The sequence below is a fragment of the Rattus norvegicus genome, chromosome 13 (genome assembly GCF_036323735.1).
Source record: "Rattus norvegicus strain BN/NHsdMcwi chromosome 13, GRCr8, whole genome shotgun sequence".
In the NCBI taxonomy this organism is placed as follows: Eukaryota; Metazoa; Chordata; class Mammalia; order Rodentia; family Muridae; genus Rattus; species Rattus norvegicus.
This window is the reverse complement of record NC_086031.1, coordinates 73,978,223-73,995,799: the sequence shown is the minus strand read 5'-3', so window position 1 is coordinate 73,995,799 and position 17,577 is coordinate 73,978,223. Positions and strand designations below refer to the sequence as shown.

The 17,577-nt window shown below is 35.0% G+C and overlaps 1 protein-coding gene across 5 annotated transcripts in view; it reads right to left on the bottom strand.

The window, feature by feature from the left end:
- The window catches only part of Cop1 (COP1, E3 ubiquitin ligase), a 141,226-nt gene that overhangs the window by 99,484 nt on the left and 24,165 nt on the right, over window positions 1-17,577 (bottom strand). For 2 of the 5 annotated variants that reach the window (XM_063272480.1, XM_063272482.1), the window contains exons 4-6: window positions 13,238-13,314; window positions 12,407-12,526; window positions 10,124-10,192 (exon numbers count right to left, since the gene is read on the bottom strand). In XM_063272480.1, coding sequence (XP_063128550.1) covers window positions 10,124-10,192; window positions 12,407-12,526; window positions 13,238-13,314 — 266 coding nt within the window. Of the gene's footprint in view, window positions 1-4,397; window positions 4,478-10,123; window positions 10,193-12,406; window positions 12,527-13,237; window positions 13,315-17,577 lie in introns of those variants that run through there. The other 3 variants (XM_063272481.1, XM_063272483.1, XM_063272484.1) reach the window with 2 other exon arrangements.

The window sequence follows — 17,577 nt, the reverse complement described above, 5'->3', positions numbered from 1 at the left end:
GACAATGATACTGCAGAACATATTCCTAAGAAATCAGTACAAGTACTCTCTAAACAGTGTAAAAAAAAAAACCAAAGAAAATATATTTAAACATTTTTATAAGTCTCAGAATCATTATAAAAACAAGAGTTTGAAATTGAAGAATTCTCTATTATTGACAATTTTTATAACAGGTTAGAATCTTTTGTACTCACTTCCTTGAACTTTTACTACTGGTTTGTTAATATGAATGTGTGTGAATAGTAAGCTCATGTGAAATCAACTTTATAGTAAAATCACTTAGAAGAAAAATATACATACATCATCTAAAATAAACAAAAGAATAATCTACTGCACTCAGAAAAAGCTGGTAAGAAAACAGCACAGCTCAATGTATACTAATTTTAAAAGAAAAACTACCAAGAGCAAAACATTTAACCAAAGTATAAAGAAACCCTTACTACTCCATAAAATAATAAGACGCATACTTGGTATCTAATGGCAGTCTTGATATTAAGATATTGTTCAGCATTCCCAGAGGAGTTGTTTAAAAAACACAAAGAAATACACAAACAAAAGAATAAATAAAGAAGTAAATGAGCAAACAGGGAAAACAAGACAGCTTATTTAAAAGCAAGTGTAAATGAATGGCAATATCAAGACACACTCCAGTAAGACAGAAACTGTTAGGGGCAGAGAGGCAGCTCAGTGACTGACTGCCACGTGTTCACATTCCTAGAACCTACTAAAATGAGGGGCAGGAATGGCAGGATGCCTATAATCCTGGCATGGAGGAGGTAGATCCAGGGAGATTGATTTTGTGACTCAGTTTCACGTCAGAGTCTCTACCTCAATAAATAACATAGAGAGCACCTGAGAAGGACACCTGACACCATCATCTGATTCCTAATATGTACAAACACACACACACACACACACACACACACACACACACACGCGCGCGAACCCACATACTACTACTGTGTACATGCATATTCAAAAAGAAAGACAAATTACTATAAATTTATGTAACAACTGGGGCAGCAGAAAAACTACAAAAATAGATTTGCTAAGAAAGAAACAAATTCAAATGGCCAATACTTAGGAGACAGAAGCTAGAGAATCAGGAAGTTTAAGGTCATCCTTGGCTTGTTGAAGGCCAACCTGGACAACATAAAATCTACAGCTTAAAAGCAACGTAATTCTCCCTGCAAAAAAAAGTACAGACAAATCAAAAAAGGAATTTTGAAAGCCCAGTCAAGAAATCATATGGAAAAAATTATTAACAGGACAAGAAGATAGTTCTATCTGGAAAGGCACTTAAAAAAGAGCTCAGCTCTATTTCTGGGCCCACAGTGGAGGGAGAGAAACACTTCTGGAAGTTGTCCTCTGAACTTTACACCCATGAAAACACTCATGTGAAACCCTTCAACACAAACAACTGTGATAGGAAGAAATGTTTTTTAAAATAAATAATAAACAAATAATTCAAAACAGGATTAACACAAAACAGTAATAAAGTAATGGGCCTACATACCTGGTTATTGTTTATAATACATCTACCTTAGGTCTAAACACCAAAAGAGACAAGTGTATTTTTAAAACGCATACTAGGTGTGGCCCATGATTATAATCCCAGCACTGGGGAAGCCGAGGCAGCCTATCTAACCTGCTTAGTCTACTTGACAAGTTCTCAGTCAAGTGATATGTGCAGTTGTCATCTGACTTCTAGACAGAGGCACAAAAATACACCTGCATGCACACAAAAGCACACGACAGCTATATACAGTCAGTGATAAAAACCACCTCACACACAACGCTTCAGGGATCAACAGAGCAGGATCACAAAGACTCAGTAGGAAGTAAACATACACTTCACAAGTTTACACTGCACTACACTTGCTATTGCAGAACTTACTATCAACCAGCTGGCAAATATTTATGTAAAGAAATTACATCATTTTCAGGAAATGTACCTAGCAAAGAAGGAAAAAAAATCTATAATGAAAAGATATGAAACACTTAAGAAAGAAATTGAATGAGACACTAGAAGGTATAAGCATCTCTCACGGTCAAAAATCAGCAAAATTAGTATTGTAAGCATGGTAGTGTCACTGAACAAAATTCACAAATTCAATGTAAACTCTAACAAAATTCCAATGATACTTCCACAGAAATAAAGAACAAAACCCCTAAAATTCCAAATAGCTAACTAATGCAATCCTGACCTAAAAGAACAAGCTAGAAATATCATAATACACAATTTCAAATTATACAATAGTGTTAGAATGAATAAAATGTTTACCATGCAAAACCAGGCAAGACTAGAACAGAGGACTCAAAAATGATTTATGTAACTACATCCACAGAATTCAAAAATGGCACCAAAATATATCTTGGGAAAAACAGACTCTCTAGCAAATGATTCTGTGAAATCTGGACATCTTCATGTAAAAGACTGAAATAGATCCCTACCACTAACCCAGGATTTAAAAAAAACAAAAACAAAAAACAAAAACAAAATCAATTCAAAATGGACCAAATACCTAACAGTAAGGGAAAATATAAGGAAAACAACTTAAAATAAGCGCCGACAAGAACTGTCTGAACAGTACTCCAATAGGAAGAATCAACAAATGGAAGTGAACCAAATTCAAAAGATTCTGCACAAATTAAAGGTCTGCCTGAGGGTACAGTGGTAAGAAGACTGGTGAGCTCAGAGGTAGAGCTCCTGCCTAGCATAAACCCCAGTTTAGGCGTCAGTACCAAAAAGAATCTTTGATCAGAAGTAAAAGGGAAACTAATAAAGGAATGCCTCACGCAGAAACAGAGAACATTACCTGTACGTTGAAGATGTCACAATAAAATTTACCATGTTTTGCAAATAATGTACACAAATACAGTACAGAGTACAAACCTGAGACCCAGTAATGTAAAGGTGGGTGGGGCAGATGACTGAGAATTCAAGGCCAGGCTGATATGCAGTTGGCTGGGGCCAGCCGAAGGCTGCACAGTAAGGCCCTCTCTCAAAAAAGAATGGAAACATTAAAAATAAAAGTCTCAGTGTTTCATTATGGTACATTAAACCAGAAAATGACTATAGGAAAAAAATGACAATCTTCATATTCAAATAATGTTTTTATCTAAGTAATCCACTGTTTAAAACAGTTCCATTTATAAAGTACAGTTCAAAATCTTTTGATATAGCTACAACAAAAAGGACAAAAGTACGACCAAAAGCCCCTACACAACAAAGTCTACATAAGAAGTACATCCATAGCAGTGCAGGAATCAAACAAAAAGCCAAGGAGCAAGGAAGTGATAATAAAGAAAGGAAAAGTAAACAGAAAATAGAACACAAGATAAACAGTCGAAAGTCAATCCTTAGGATAAAATGTATAAAATTGATATGTCCCTGAAAACAATTAATCAAGAATAAAAAATTAAAAATCATTATTGGTAATATCAGAAAAAAAGAGGTCACATGGTTTGACAATAAAAATTAAAACAAACTTAACATCAAAAGCTTGTGGTAGACAATTTCTCCGAAAAGTATCCAGCATAGGCATCCAATAAGTCTGAACCAGCATCGAACTACTCAACTGGATCAATACTCTGAAATCTTCTGAAAACAAATTATGGTATACGGTTTCTCTAGCTGGACTTCTAAATATTCAAAAAATGCATGCATCACAGATGCATGAATTCTGCCCCACAAACAAAACCCAGAAGAATGTATATTTCCCAAGTCATTTGTCAAAGTTAACAAACTTTAAAGTACTGCACAAGATCTGTGTAAGAAAAAACAACTTTACTCTCTCACCCATGAACACAGACATAAAACTATTCTAACAAGCTAGGCAGAGTGGCCCACACCTTAATCCTAGCACTTTGAAGGCAAAGCCAAGCAGATCTCTTTGAGTTTTAGGCCAGCTGGTCTATAAAGAGTTCCAGGACAGCCAGGGCTACACAGCGATGTCTCAAATAGAAAAAAGGAGAAAAAAAAAAAAAAAGAAATTTCAAACAAACCACGCATGAGAGTACACACAATTACTTGGTGTGCTTTACACAAAGGGCTGAATTCAAATAAAGAGATAAACTACCCTGGTGGGATCTCCTAGAATTAAAAACATTCTAGAAAAGACAACCCTGGGTCAATCTTGATGGTTGGGCACTATAGCTACTGACTTTCTGATGTTAAATCTAAGTTACTTATCCATATTAGCAGAATGAAAAGGGTAAATTCTATGACTATCTCAGATATACAAAACTTCTAAAGAATACTCAATCCCATTCATAACTGAAGAAAAGGAAATCCACTTACTCAAGGGGAATAGAAATGTATTTCCTTGAATGATTAAAAACAAAACCCTAAAAAACAAAACAACAACAACAAAACCCTACAGAAAACTCCATACCTAATGGTGACACGTCGAATGATTTCACTTTGAGATCAGCATCAAGACTAGGATGCCCAGCTAGCACCACTTCTATTCATCACTGTACCGGATGTCCTAGCCAGCAGAGTAAGACAAGAAAAATAAATAAAGATATAAGGATCATAGAGAAAGACATTGAATTGTTATTGCAGATTATGATGTGTACATAGAAAACAAAAAAGAATCTATAAATTAGAATTAATGAAAGTCTAACAAGGTTGCTGGTGATTAAAAAATATGTAAGTCAGATGAATTTCTATGTATCAGCAATAATAAAATAAAATTAAAGACAGATACCATCTACATTAGCATTGAAATCATAAAATCTAAACAGGATGTGGAAGACTGATAGCTTTTGAAAGTATCAAAAATTTTAAAAAGTTTGTAAGATCTAAAAGTACGCAGAAATATCATGTTTATAGGCTCAAAGGAACAATGCTATAAAGACATAATCCCTATTTTCTATGAAGTCAATGCAACCCCAATAATCTCAGCAGGCTTCACATGGAAATGCATTAGCTGATCCAAACGTGTCAGAAAATGCAAAGAGCCACTAACAGTCAAGAGATTCATTCAGAAAAGCAGTCACTTTAGGCTCTAGTGTATAACGTGGCACTTCTCAAAGGAAAGACAATAGAGCCTGGGAGCAGAAGAGAGGGCCCAGAGGCATGTCTATGTACATATAGGTACGTATACATGGATGTGCAATGAATGAAGCTGAAAAACTCCCGAGTAATGGGGGAGAGGATGGCCTTTCCTAATGAAGGTTCAGATGGCTGGGGATCCATGTAAAAAGATCTCTAAATGTCAAATCATATATAAAAAGCTCCAAGGAAAGCAGATTCCTAAATGTGAAAGAAAGCAAAGCCTCAAACGACAGGCAGTACAGAAAAATATTTGCATGATCATAGGTAAAGATTCTTTACCTAGCACAAAAGGCACTGTAAGAAAAATAATTTGAATACTTTCAAGTTAGAAACTTCTGTCTATTAAGCTGCACAAATAAGCCAACAGAAAATAGTATTCCAACTAGCAGGGAACATGATCTTTGTGTTAGATTCATATATATGAGAAAAAAATGTATGCCAAAACAACTTAAGCTACAAAAAATGGAAAAGCTACAGAAAGTCTTCTGTAAACAGTACTTTCAGACACACATACAAGATAATCCATAGTCAGTGAACATAATACCAAAGTGCTCAGTCTGTCGGCCATCAAGGAAATGTCCAAATTCAAACTCCAGAAAGAGAGCAATGCATACTAGGAAGCAATGTTCTAGTTTCTGAACTAGACGATGACAAACTAGGCAAAAATAAAATGCAAATACAAACACCCATACAGGTTTGTAGAAGGACTATGCAATCCAAGGAGTACTCTCAGTAAAACATAACAGTATTCTGTTTTTAAAGTGAAGATATACATACCCTATGCCTCACTGATTCCACTTGCACATATATACACACAAATATTCTAATATACACATATGGACAATATTGGCAATGTCTATGTACAGTCCCAACTAAAAACAACAAATGTCAACCAACAATGATGTTTATGGAAAAAGTATTTAATCAATTCAATTGCCACTGAAATTGAATCAGTTAGTGTCCTACTTAGTTTCTTGTCAACCTGACACAAGGAGAATCTATTTGGGGAGAGGGGCTCTCAACTGAGAAAGCCTCCCCAGGAGACTGGCCGGTGCACAAGCCTGTGGGGGCATTACTTGATTAATGATTGACAGGTGGTGCTACCCCTGGGCAAGTGGTCCTGAGTTGTATTAACAAAACAAAAACAAAAACAGGCTGAGAAAACCATGAGGAGCAAAGCACTAAAACTCCTCCACAGCCTCTTCTCCACTTCCTCCATGACTTCCCTCAGTGTTGGAAGGCAACTTGACACTTGCTAGCTGAAATAAACCCTTTCCTCCCCTAGTTGCTTTTCGTCAGTGTTCTTTAGGAATTACTGTCAACTAGTCGTATATATCCATATAGGCTTAACACTGAGCCACAGAAGGCAGGATCTCATTACATACTGTACAAGCACATTTATATAAAGCTCAAAATTAGAGATCTAAAAATACTTTAGCAGCAACACATTCAAGAAAGGCAAGTAAAGTTACAATCATAAATATCAGAATGCTAACAAGCAGGAGGGTGAGAAAGAATCTCAGCAGTGCTCTGCTGTGTAATCAAGGAAATTATGTACGTGCTATTCTAGTCTAAAGCATAACCCTAACTGATACAACCTTCCATGCTTTATTTCACATAAAATTGCTAAAATTCAACTCATTCAAATTCCAACTGAAATGAACTAATAAAGAAGTTCCACAATTTGCTAGAAAGTCCATTTCAAAAATAAATCTAGAAAAATACTAAACAATAATTTAAATACTGGTACAGATTTGAATGGATATAACTGCTCTTGCCTGGAACTCAAATTTCTACCATTCTAACTGTGAAGGAAACCTAAAACATTCATCTAAATACAGTTACTACATACTATTGATAGGTAGACCTGATGTAGCAACTAAAGAGCATCTCCTCTTACTAGTTACATGTCTTTGTGGAACTCCCTCTAAAGTTTAGTGTGGGGGCTCTGGTTTTCTTAAACAAAGAAGTAATGGCTAAAGTATTAGTGTGGAAATGAGGTGTCAGACCTGTGAGATGCTCAGGAGGTAAAGGTACAGAAATCCAATCTGATGATCTGAGTTTACTTTTGGGACACAAATGGTAGCACAGAACAGTTATTCACCTTGTCTTCTGACCTGTGTATGCCACCTAATCCAACCCCACAAAGTAAATAAAAGTATATTCATTTTTTAGACTTAAATAAATTAGTTCCTTGGTTACTTGTAACAATTAAAACTAAAATAACCAAACTCAATCATTCATGGACACACTAAAAAAATGTGTGTACTAACGAATGTTTATGTACTGCTCACTATAGGCTCCAATATCCATCAATACTTTAAATTAATATAGTTCTTAAACTAAACTATCTACAAAATATAAGCACAAGAAGAAATCAGTCACAAAGCTATTAAGACTCAATTTAAGTTAAGCCCCAGCACAATCCCCAAGAACTTTAATGACAAAACCAGAAAAGCAGTAAACAATGCTATATGATATATGACTCAATGAAGTACTACAGGAAGGTTATTACAAAATATGGGCTACCAGAGAAGAGACCTGTCAGAATCACAAAATATCAGCTATCAGAGAAAAGACCTATCAGAATCACAACATATTGGCTACCAGAGAAAAGATCTATCAGAACTACAAGGAGACAATTCTCCTTTCACCTCCTGACTCCAAGTTTTAGACTTCAAGACAGTTTTTGTTCAAAATTATTTGTATGCAAATATTCAGTCTAAATATTCTGCTCCAAGGAAGAGGGCAGACTCATTTTTTGACTAATATGATAAAAAGTGTCTCCCTACAGAACAAAGACTAGCCAGATTTAGATCTCCTGAGCTTAAGATCCTTACTGTAACACAAATCCATTGGATATTTCAAATGAAGTGGACCCGATTCCACACTGCCCCATGAGGGGTTGGAGTCAGGGCAGATTCAGGCAATGATGCAGCCAGACGTCTCATGGGTAATGAAGTCTTTAGTCTCAACCCACTAGACTCAGGTGTTTGGCCAGCATCAATAAAATATGATGGGGCTAAATGTGAGGTAAAACTACCAGTCCTCTCTGTTTTTAATCACTATAAAAACTTTTAATTGTTAATACTTACAAGGATACTGAAAAAAGAAACTCAGTAACTAATAAAAACTTCACATATTTCCATATATAGAAAATTACCAGACATTTTACTTAACTCCCATAATTCTTAATATAGCTGGGTTTTTCACTTTATTGATGCATTTATTCACTTATTCATTTATTACAAAGGACTTTCTTTTTTTTTTTTTCTTTTTTTTTTTTTTTACAGAGCTAGGGACCGAACCTAGGGCCTTGCGCTTGCCTAGCAAGCGCTCTACCACTGAGCTAAATCCCCAACCCCTTATTACAAAGGACTTTACAATGAACCAAACGTTTACAATAAGCTCTAAGTAAGTCTAAGTCAAAAAGGACATGTTAAATGTTTCTACAACATAACTTCATACATTCTGTTTAACGAGTAGAGTAAGTAAGAAACATAAAATTTTATCTACTTTATATTTTCCACAGGAGGCAGGAGGCTCACAGTGTGAACACTGCATTTAAAAAAAAAATCCATGCATAATATATTTTTAGTCTTGTTACTCCGTATAACCTAAGGACCAAGGGCTTCTACATCATCTGGGACTTGCTAAAAATGCATACAGTCGTAGTCCAAAGACTCCCTTTAATAAAAACAAACAAAACAAAAACAAAAAAAAAAACAACTGCATTTTAATAAGACTCTAAGGTAACTCCACGAGCTCAGTCAATAGTTTGAGTACTATGTGTGCTAGAGAAATGGCAGGAAAAACACTTGCCCCTCTTGCAGGGGACCTGAATTCAGTTTCCAGCACCCACATGGTGGCTCACAACCATCTGTATATTCAGTTCCAGTGAGACCCATCCGCCTTTTCTGACCTCCTCTGGCACCAAGTACACATGTAGTACATTTTCATATATGCAGGCAAACACTCATACACATAAAATAAAAATGTTTTAACTTTTAAAAAGCACCATTCTGTAGAATTTAAGCAAATAAATAACTGACCACTACCTGTTATCCCACCAAACCCACCAAGAGACAAGTGAATCTAAGCATGTAATAAAGGTAGTGCTTCTGCCATTATACATACAAAATAAAATTCCATAAAGGCTAGGATAGGGAAGTAAAGTCATAAACCATGCAAGGGTATTTAACTATTCACACTTAACAAAGTGGTTAGTAAGATAAATCATCAGAAGAAAAACTGGAAATATATAGTTTTATTACAAAAAAATTACTCATCTTTTTTTAAGTTACCAGTATAGAACATAGTATACAGTAGATTACATATTTTAATATTTAAATCATTTAATTAATTAAACAAATAAAATTTGAATAATTACAAGCACCTTTTAAGCAGTCCTAAAAGAGATTTGAAAAACTCAGATTTCAGTGTTAGTTTTTAAATGTTGTCAAAAGCAAAAAATTAATCTTCATATTATCTATGTGTGTTAAGAGCTAAAGAAATAAATGTGTGTATGAGAACATTATGGATATACATTAGTGAATACAAAATTGTCTTTTAGGTGTCCTGCATAACTTAAGACACTGCAAATAGGTTTTAACTCTTCTTTTCACACATATTTTTCCCCTATAGGAAAAGCTGCATCTCAAGTTTTATTTAAATTTCCAGGTTTTGAGACAAATTCACGATAGTTCTATTTTCTACTTTTATTGCTTTGCGATGAATCATTATGGTAAGCTGGCAGTCCTGGAGACTGGGACTCACAGGCCTTACACTGTACATGGTAGGCAAGCACTGTACAACTAAACTATATTCCTAGCCATTCAAGTAAGATCCACTGAAGACTGGATGTCAGGGCTTCATAGTGAGACTTAGCCTAAAACACAAAACAAACAAAATACAAAAACAAAAGAGGAAAAAACCAACAACAAAACCCCCAAATTAAATGCTTTTAAATTAAAATACTTAAACATATTTTAGCCTGAAATACTTCTATACAATAGATACAAGGAATAACAGAAACTAAACAAACATGAAATAGCATACCTCTCTCTTATTTCTCCTGGCAACCTTGAGGAATTCCATAAGGATCTGTAGCTGAGCTGCATGTGATTCCTAGAATAGAAAATTTTAATTTTCCTTAACAAATAAAATTTCAAAAATTTCATTAACAACAGTATAATCAGTATTACAGATAAATTCACTTATGTTGTTGTACTACTTCTATGTTTTCCCATCTGCTAGTTGCAATTTCAAAGAAGAGTCAACATACATTCCATAAAGAATTTAGAACAGAAGAAATTAGTGCTCTGCATGTTTTCCTTAAAAAAAAAAAAAAAAAACATTTATAGGTAATGGCTTCTTTTCCCCCAAAACAAACTCAACAACATCAAGACAAAAATCACAATAGAGCTAATGTAGTTTCTAAACATGAAAATAATTTTTCTGAAAAAAATTTATTTGCTAAGATAAACATTAATAAATGGAAAGGAACAAACATATGCCTTTCTCACAAGATCGGGCCTATTAGCATTCAGAGGTGGATGGGGAGAAGACTCTGGAACCTCTCCCTCGGAAGAAGAGGCTCTTTGGGAGTAGAGCAGTTCCCCTTGAGAATTCTGTTAGATGAGCCTTGCTTGGAATTGGGTGAAATAGTTCCTTTGATGTGAAGCTACCCTCTCTCTATTGGGAGTAAACAGAAAATACACTGCCCAGAAAAAGCCATGCAGCATCTACTCACAGATATGAAAATTAATAAGTATATTTTTGTAAAGTGTGTTGAAAACCAAACCTTTGAAAAGACACACACACACACACACACACACACACACACACACAGACACGCACACATACACAAATAAATAAAAAACATTAAGGGAGGATGGCAAGTACTCAAATTGGTAACTGAAATGAACTAAAGGACTGCAGATGAATAGAATATATGTCAAGACTTAAAAGCAGAATGAGAGACAGTTTATAAACAAATACAATTCTAACATCTTATAGGTTTGAAAGGGAAAATAAAGATTAACAAAACCTTCATTTATCTTACTATGCTACAGAATTATCTGAAGCACTATTAAAACAGACATCTGGTCAGATCTAAAGTTTCTGATATTGCTATTTTATAAAAGTTCCCAGAAAAGAAGGCTCACTGTGAAATACCACCTTCTGGAAGACAGATGCGCAAACTCACAGCAACAGTGGTGACTTATACAAGACCTTCCAAAGACGGAGCCAATCAGCACTCACCACTCTTTTAGGGAGACAGAAGTTGCTAATGGGAGACTGTTGGCACAGTAAATCCCCTTGTTCAAGTAAACACTCTCTCAGCTCTGTGCTCCTATTTAAATGTTGTTGATCCCTCCCAACACACACAAAAGACATTAAGGCAAGAGAGGACTTATTAGGAAGGTGGTGTTTGGTGGGAGGGGAAAAGAGGTTAAGAGGATACTGGAATAGAAAATGATCAAAGTATATTAAACATATATGTACATATGTAGAAAATTATTTTTAAGAAGACCAAAACAAAAACAAAAAAAAGGTACTAGATTATATTTAACAAAGACCTAAATAAAAATGAGTTTGTTCTACAGGAGGGAGGAGTGAAATCTGATTTTTCTCCTAAGGCAGAGAAAGAAGTTTCAGCTAAGTAGGGAGCATTTATTCCACTTGCTTCTTTATCTTAATCACTGTGTGTGTGTGTGTGTGTGTGTGTGTGTGTGTGTGTGTGTGTGTGTGTGTGTGTGTGTGTGTGTGTGTGTGTGTGTGTTCCTGTTCCTGTAGAGGTCAGAGGACAATGTTTTAATGTCAGTTGTCTATTTCCACTATGGGAATTCAGTTCATCAGGTTTGCATGGCATGGACTTTTACCCTCTTGCCAATCCTCCACCTACTTCATAAACATCTATCAATCCTTCCTTCCTTCCTTCCTTCCTATCTATCTATCTATCTATCTATCTATCTATCTATCTATCTATCTATCTATCTATCTATCTATCTATCAAACCTGTACTAAACTTGACACCTGATACTCCCAATCCCAGAGCCTCTGCTCCACAATGCATAATGCATAACTTAAAGTTGGTAACTACATCACTGTTGGCACAGTGCACAGTTTTGTCCAATCTGAAAATCTATTATCCTCTTTTCATTTGCTTTAGGGTCTACAAAACAGGAGCTGGAAAAATGCCTTTTCAGATGTGTTTGATCTAATAATCAATTACTGACAATGGCCTATTATTTCCAAACCTTTCTAGATACTTTTTATGTTAAAATAACCAGATTATCATTTAAAACAAAGCATCTTTTTAATTCAGGCACCACTTACTGCTTCCAGTTGTTTTTTCTTCTGCACTAGTAATTCCAACATGAGGTTGACATTAGCCAAATCAAGATTATCTTGATCAGTTCCTAGCAGATCTTGAAATATTTGCCACCTATGCCCATTCTAAAATTAAAAAGAAACATAGCAACTTAACAAGACAGCTTTAAATTCTGAAACAAAAATTTAAGAAATGCTTTCTAATATACCAAAAGTAAAATTACGATCAAATTCTAACTTACCGCTCCCCAATTACAGGCGGTACAATTTAAACATTATCTCTACTTTGAATAAATTTAGCTAATAAGTATAAAAGGTACACAGAAGTCAAATAGTAAGTTGACATTTCTAAGTATTATGAGTCAAAACAGTATTTTCAGTCTTGCAGTTGGCAAAATATTAATTTAAGCTCACTTATCTCAATAGTTTGGGGCTAATCCCTTTAATAAAGAAACTTTGAGCAGTTTATTCACAGTACCGTGGCATCTGACCCTTCAAACTCTAGATGTAAGTAAACTCTATCCATGGTGACGCCACCAGACCCTGAAAATAATGGTTTGTATGATAAACTGTTACAGACAATGCACTTAAGAAAGTTATTATTTACTTATTTATGTAGCATACCCTTAATAAACTCCCTTTAAGAAAAGACCATTCTTTACTAGATATTAATGTCTATTATTGAAATAAAAACATTAAAATTAGTTTAGTAGAAATAGCAATCAGAAAGGCTAAAAATATTGCTTATTTCATAGAATATTTATCTACTATATACAATCTCCAGCATTGTAAAACAAACAAACAAAAACAGAAATAGTAATAAGAGCTGAAACATACGGTGCTACTCACTGAGTGGTCCAATTTGAACCTCTTTTCCTCAAATCTTTGCTTCTGTTTGAGAATGAGTTCATTCACTGAAAACAAAAGTAAAAAGCATACAAAATTTGTATTTTTGTTAAATTTATTTATCTTCTAATTGTTCTCAAGTAATTTTTATCTTAACTTTACAGAGTCCCAAAGCTAAAGAAATGTAAAGGAGAAATTAGTAGCTTTCTGTTCTAATTAAAATTAGAAATAATTTTTTATACTTATTACTACTACATCTTCTAGTACCACCAGAGATTCTTTCTCGTATGTTCCCCCCGTTTATATGTTACTCAATAAAGATAATTTTCATCAGGCAAAAAACATTTAAGTGCCTTCTAAGAGACAAGATTTCAAAACTTTTGCTTTGTGGTAACTTTTCTATAAACACCTTGAAGGATGCTGATAATTACACAAATTTATCTCATCCTTCTTAGTAATATGATTAATTTTCCAAATCTCAGATGTCATATAACTATCAGAGACGCCAAATCTCTTCTCAACCATGGTGCAAGTAATCGAAGAAAAACTAGTCAGTTTGTTCTTTGCCAGTAATTTATGTGAGGTCAAAGAAGTCACATGGTTTGTTTTCAGTTTGTGACAAGGTCTTACTATGTGCCAAGACTGACTTGGACTCTTGATGCTTCTGCCCCTCCAGATTATAGAAATGTCATGTGCTGCCCTAAAAACAGTCTAAACCATGAGAGGTGTGCTGTCTTTCAGACTATATAGGGAAAAAAGTTATCTCCCTGTCTCCAGAATAAGATGATTTTTCAACTTTCTTAAAGCCATTTTGAAGTTCTGGAATAGCTATGTAAAGAACAAAGGCCTATGCTCATGAAAGAAAGAATTTTAACATTATCTATTAAGTGCTGAATTAGCTCAGGAAATTCTCCTAAAATGAATACAATTTAAATAATGTTTAAGGCACTTTACTTGTATTTGGGGATGTTATGCTGTGTTGTTTGTTCTTACAGCCAACTGATCCAAAAAGCTAATCAATGTGCTAGGAATCCCTATTAGGATACAGAACTTATTTGGGTGAAAAATGGAACAAGACAGAGATGGTGTATAAGATCATCCACTCTACAAATAAGTCAAGATTGGTACCAAAGAAACCTTAGGTTTGATGCTTCAAAAATTAATGAATGATCCAGAGCATCAAATAACTCAAATTAGTACAAGAAATACATACGATGTAGTAGTTGTAATATAATGGAATAATCAATACTATCACTGATACAAATTTACAAATGCACAGGCCATATGAAGGTCAAGTAAGAATGGAACCACAGTTGCTATGCTGTCTATTAAATAAAAAAGTGAATAAAAAAGAATACAGATAAAAGTGTATACAGTGCTAGTGTGTGACCAACTCCCAAAACATAAGAGGATACTCTGTGAAGGTTAATAGGGTGAAATGTTAAGAGTAGAAATATTAACACATCAGTCTGATTCTAAAATGTAGAAACAAATACGTGACATTATTATTACAATCTATAAAAGAGAGAGTGAAAGAACTTGAAATAACACAATAAAGAATGAACAAGTAAAAATAAACCACGGTGGGGGTACCAGGGCAGCTAAGTAGTTAGGAGACTTGTTTCACTTACAGAAGACCACCTTCAGTCCCCAGAACCCACCTTCAGTCCCCTGCACCCACACAGAAACTCACATTCACCAATGCTTTTGTCTAGCCTTCTTAGCAGCAGGCACACAGGTAGTACACATAAGTATTTAAAAACACAGTAGCCATATATATATAATAAAAATAAACCAATCTTTTTAAAGGAGTAAGACAGAGTTTAATGTTTCGGTTACATTAAGTTGTTAGCATGTGAATAAGAATTGTGATTTAAATAGTTAAAATATTGCACGTTACTGCATATTTTAGTGTCACATGCCATTGTATTTGATTGATTCTTTCCAATACGATTAAATCAAGTTTTTAAAGGTTGTAAGTTGCAAAATGAACAGAAAATGAAAACAAACTGTTAATTGGTATGGAGTATTATAGCCTAAATATTACAGAAAGATTATATTACAAAGGGAAAAAAGCCAGGTATGGTGGTACAGGTTTATAGCCCAACATTTAAAAAGTTGCCATGGTAAGATTACAAGTTCAAAGACAAGCTAAGCTGCGCGCGCGTGCACACACACACACACACACACACACAAAATCTCTGTTCAAAAATAAACATTTTTTAGTAAGGGAATAATGTAATTAAGCAAAATAAGCCTTAAACACTAAATCAGAATTTTGGGTAGATACTGAAACAGAGTATTTTCCCCCTTAAAAGCTATTCTTCGAAGAAGGTGCTATGCACAGTGCTAGAGGAGGAAAGTAATCACCAACCTTATACTGCTGTGAACCATCTGATCTACACACACACACACACACACACACACACACACACACACACACAAAATGGTATGTTATATACACGATACTTATATATATATATTATATATATAAAATAGATAAATATTAATGGAACAACCATTATGGGAGTGAGTAACCAACCACTTTCTGATTGGACTTAATGCTCAAATGACAAAAAGAAACAATACCCAGCACCACTGTCAGGCCTAAAACCTTGACCAGTAGGTTATAGGGGTCAGAAAAGAACATACTACTATTATTCTGCTAAATGAACACAGTATTAAACCAATGCCTAAATTTAAGTGTCACCTACTAGAAGGCCATATGTCTAAAAATATATGCCAGCATAAATTGGACTTGATAGGCTAGGTCGACAGAGCAGTGGGGAGTGGATTTGGAAGGAATTCCGAGAAGGGTGACACAAGCACAGTATATGAAATTTTCAAAGAACTAAATAAATTTTCATCTTTAAAATTGTACTTCTAAATAAGCAGGAGTTTGTCTGGAAAATAAAAGAATCTTTTTTTCTTAAATAGGCTTTACCTTTTTTTTTAATAGCACTTCTTAAAAAAATATGTTTTGGTTTTTACACTATAAAATGAGAATAAAGCAGAAGTTTCTTCAAATATAAAGCTACATATATTAACTTGGCGTAAGACTTTCATATTCAGATTTTATTTCTAATCTGGATAAACAATCAGTTCTCAGAAAAAGGTAAGGTAAGGTTGAAAAAAGGTAAAACCTTTACCCTTTACACAACTTGTTGTATCTCAGTGTTGCATCTCAAGAATAAGCCTAACACCGGGATAAGACTACCATAAAATATACCACATGCATAAACACAGCACAGTCCATAATAGGAGGACGAACTAAGTGTGAGTTTGTGGGACAGTCACAGACACACAGACAAATGGGAAGAGGGGTGAGGGGAAGGGAGAGAGAATGAGGAGCAAGGGAGGGAGGGAAGGGAAAGAAAGAGGAGGGCAGAGACAGACAGACAGACAGACAGACAACACTGCAGAGCCTCCCTTTGCAGCCCAAGCTTAAACTAAATTAAAAATCCCCCTGCATCAGCCTCTGAAATGCTGTCAAATTGCAGGTGTTCACCACCATACCAGATCTAATATAGATGCAAATGTTTGCAAATAAGAGGCTGATTCACAACAAACCTAAGAAAACTTGATTTACAAATTTTGCAAACACAGAAATGCATACAAATAGGTTGGGGGTGGAAAGTGGGGATAATCTAAAGACTGATAATCTAAAGGCCCTGAAAATGGGGTAGTCTTAGAAGATCTGGGAGAGAAAAAAAGGGACTCTGAATATACTGAGGGAGTTTAGGAGAGAAGATCTGGGAGAGAAAAAAAGGGACTCTGAATATACTGAGGGAGTTTATTTAGGTTTTGTCAGAAATTCCTGCCTTTTCAAGTCTGAGTAATATTCTATATTGTATTTTATCCATTTAGCCTTCCACAGCTGATGTCCTGTGAATAATAGTTCTGTGAATAATGGGTCTCCTGGTTCCTGTGACTAATGATACTATGAATGTGCATATACAAATACTTCTGCAGAATTCTGCTTGGTGTCTACTTACAGGAAATGAAAACTTTGGGTTGTTTTCAGAAAACACCATGCTGTTTCCTACTACAAACATCGTACACAAAGCTTCCCCACATGTCTGTAATTCTTTCTAGCAGAACCTTAATGAGTATATAATCTGTGTATTTTGAGTTCAATTTTTCATATTCTTTTGGTGTTGTTTTACATTTGCTGATTTACTACAAAAGATAAAGGCCAGAAGTAAAGCAGCAGTGTAGATGAACAACAGGACAGGATGTGCAGGAAGGACACAAGCTGCCGACTCTCCAGGCACGCAAGCCATGCTCTCTCCTAGCACCTCCACAGGTTCAGCAACATGCACGTCTCTGCT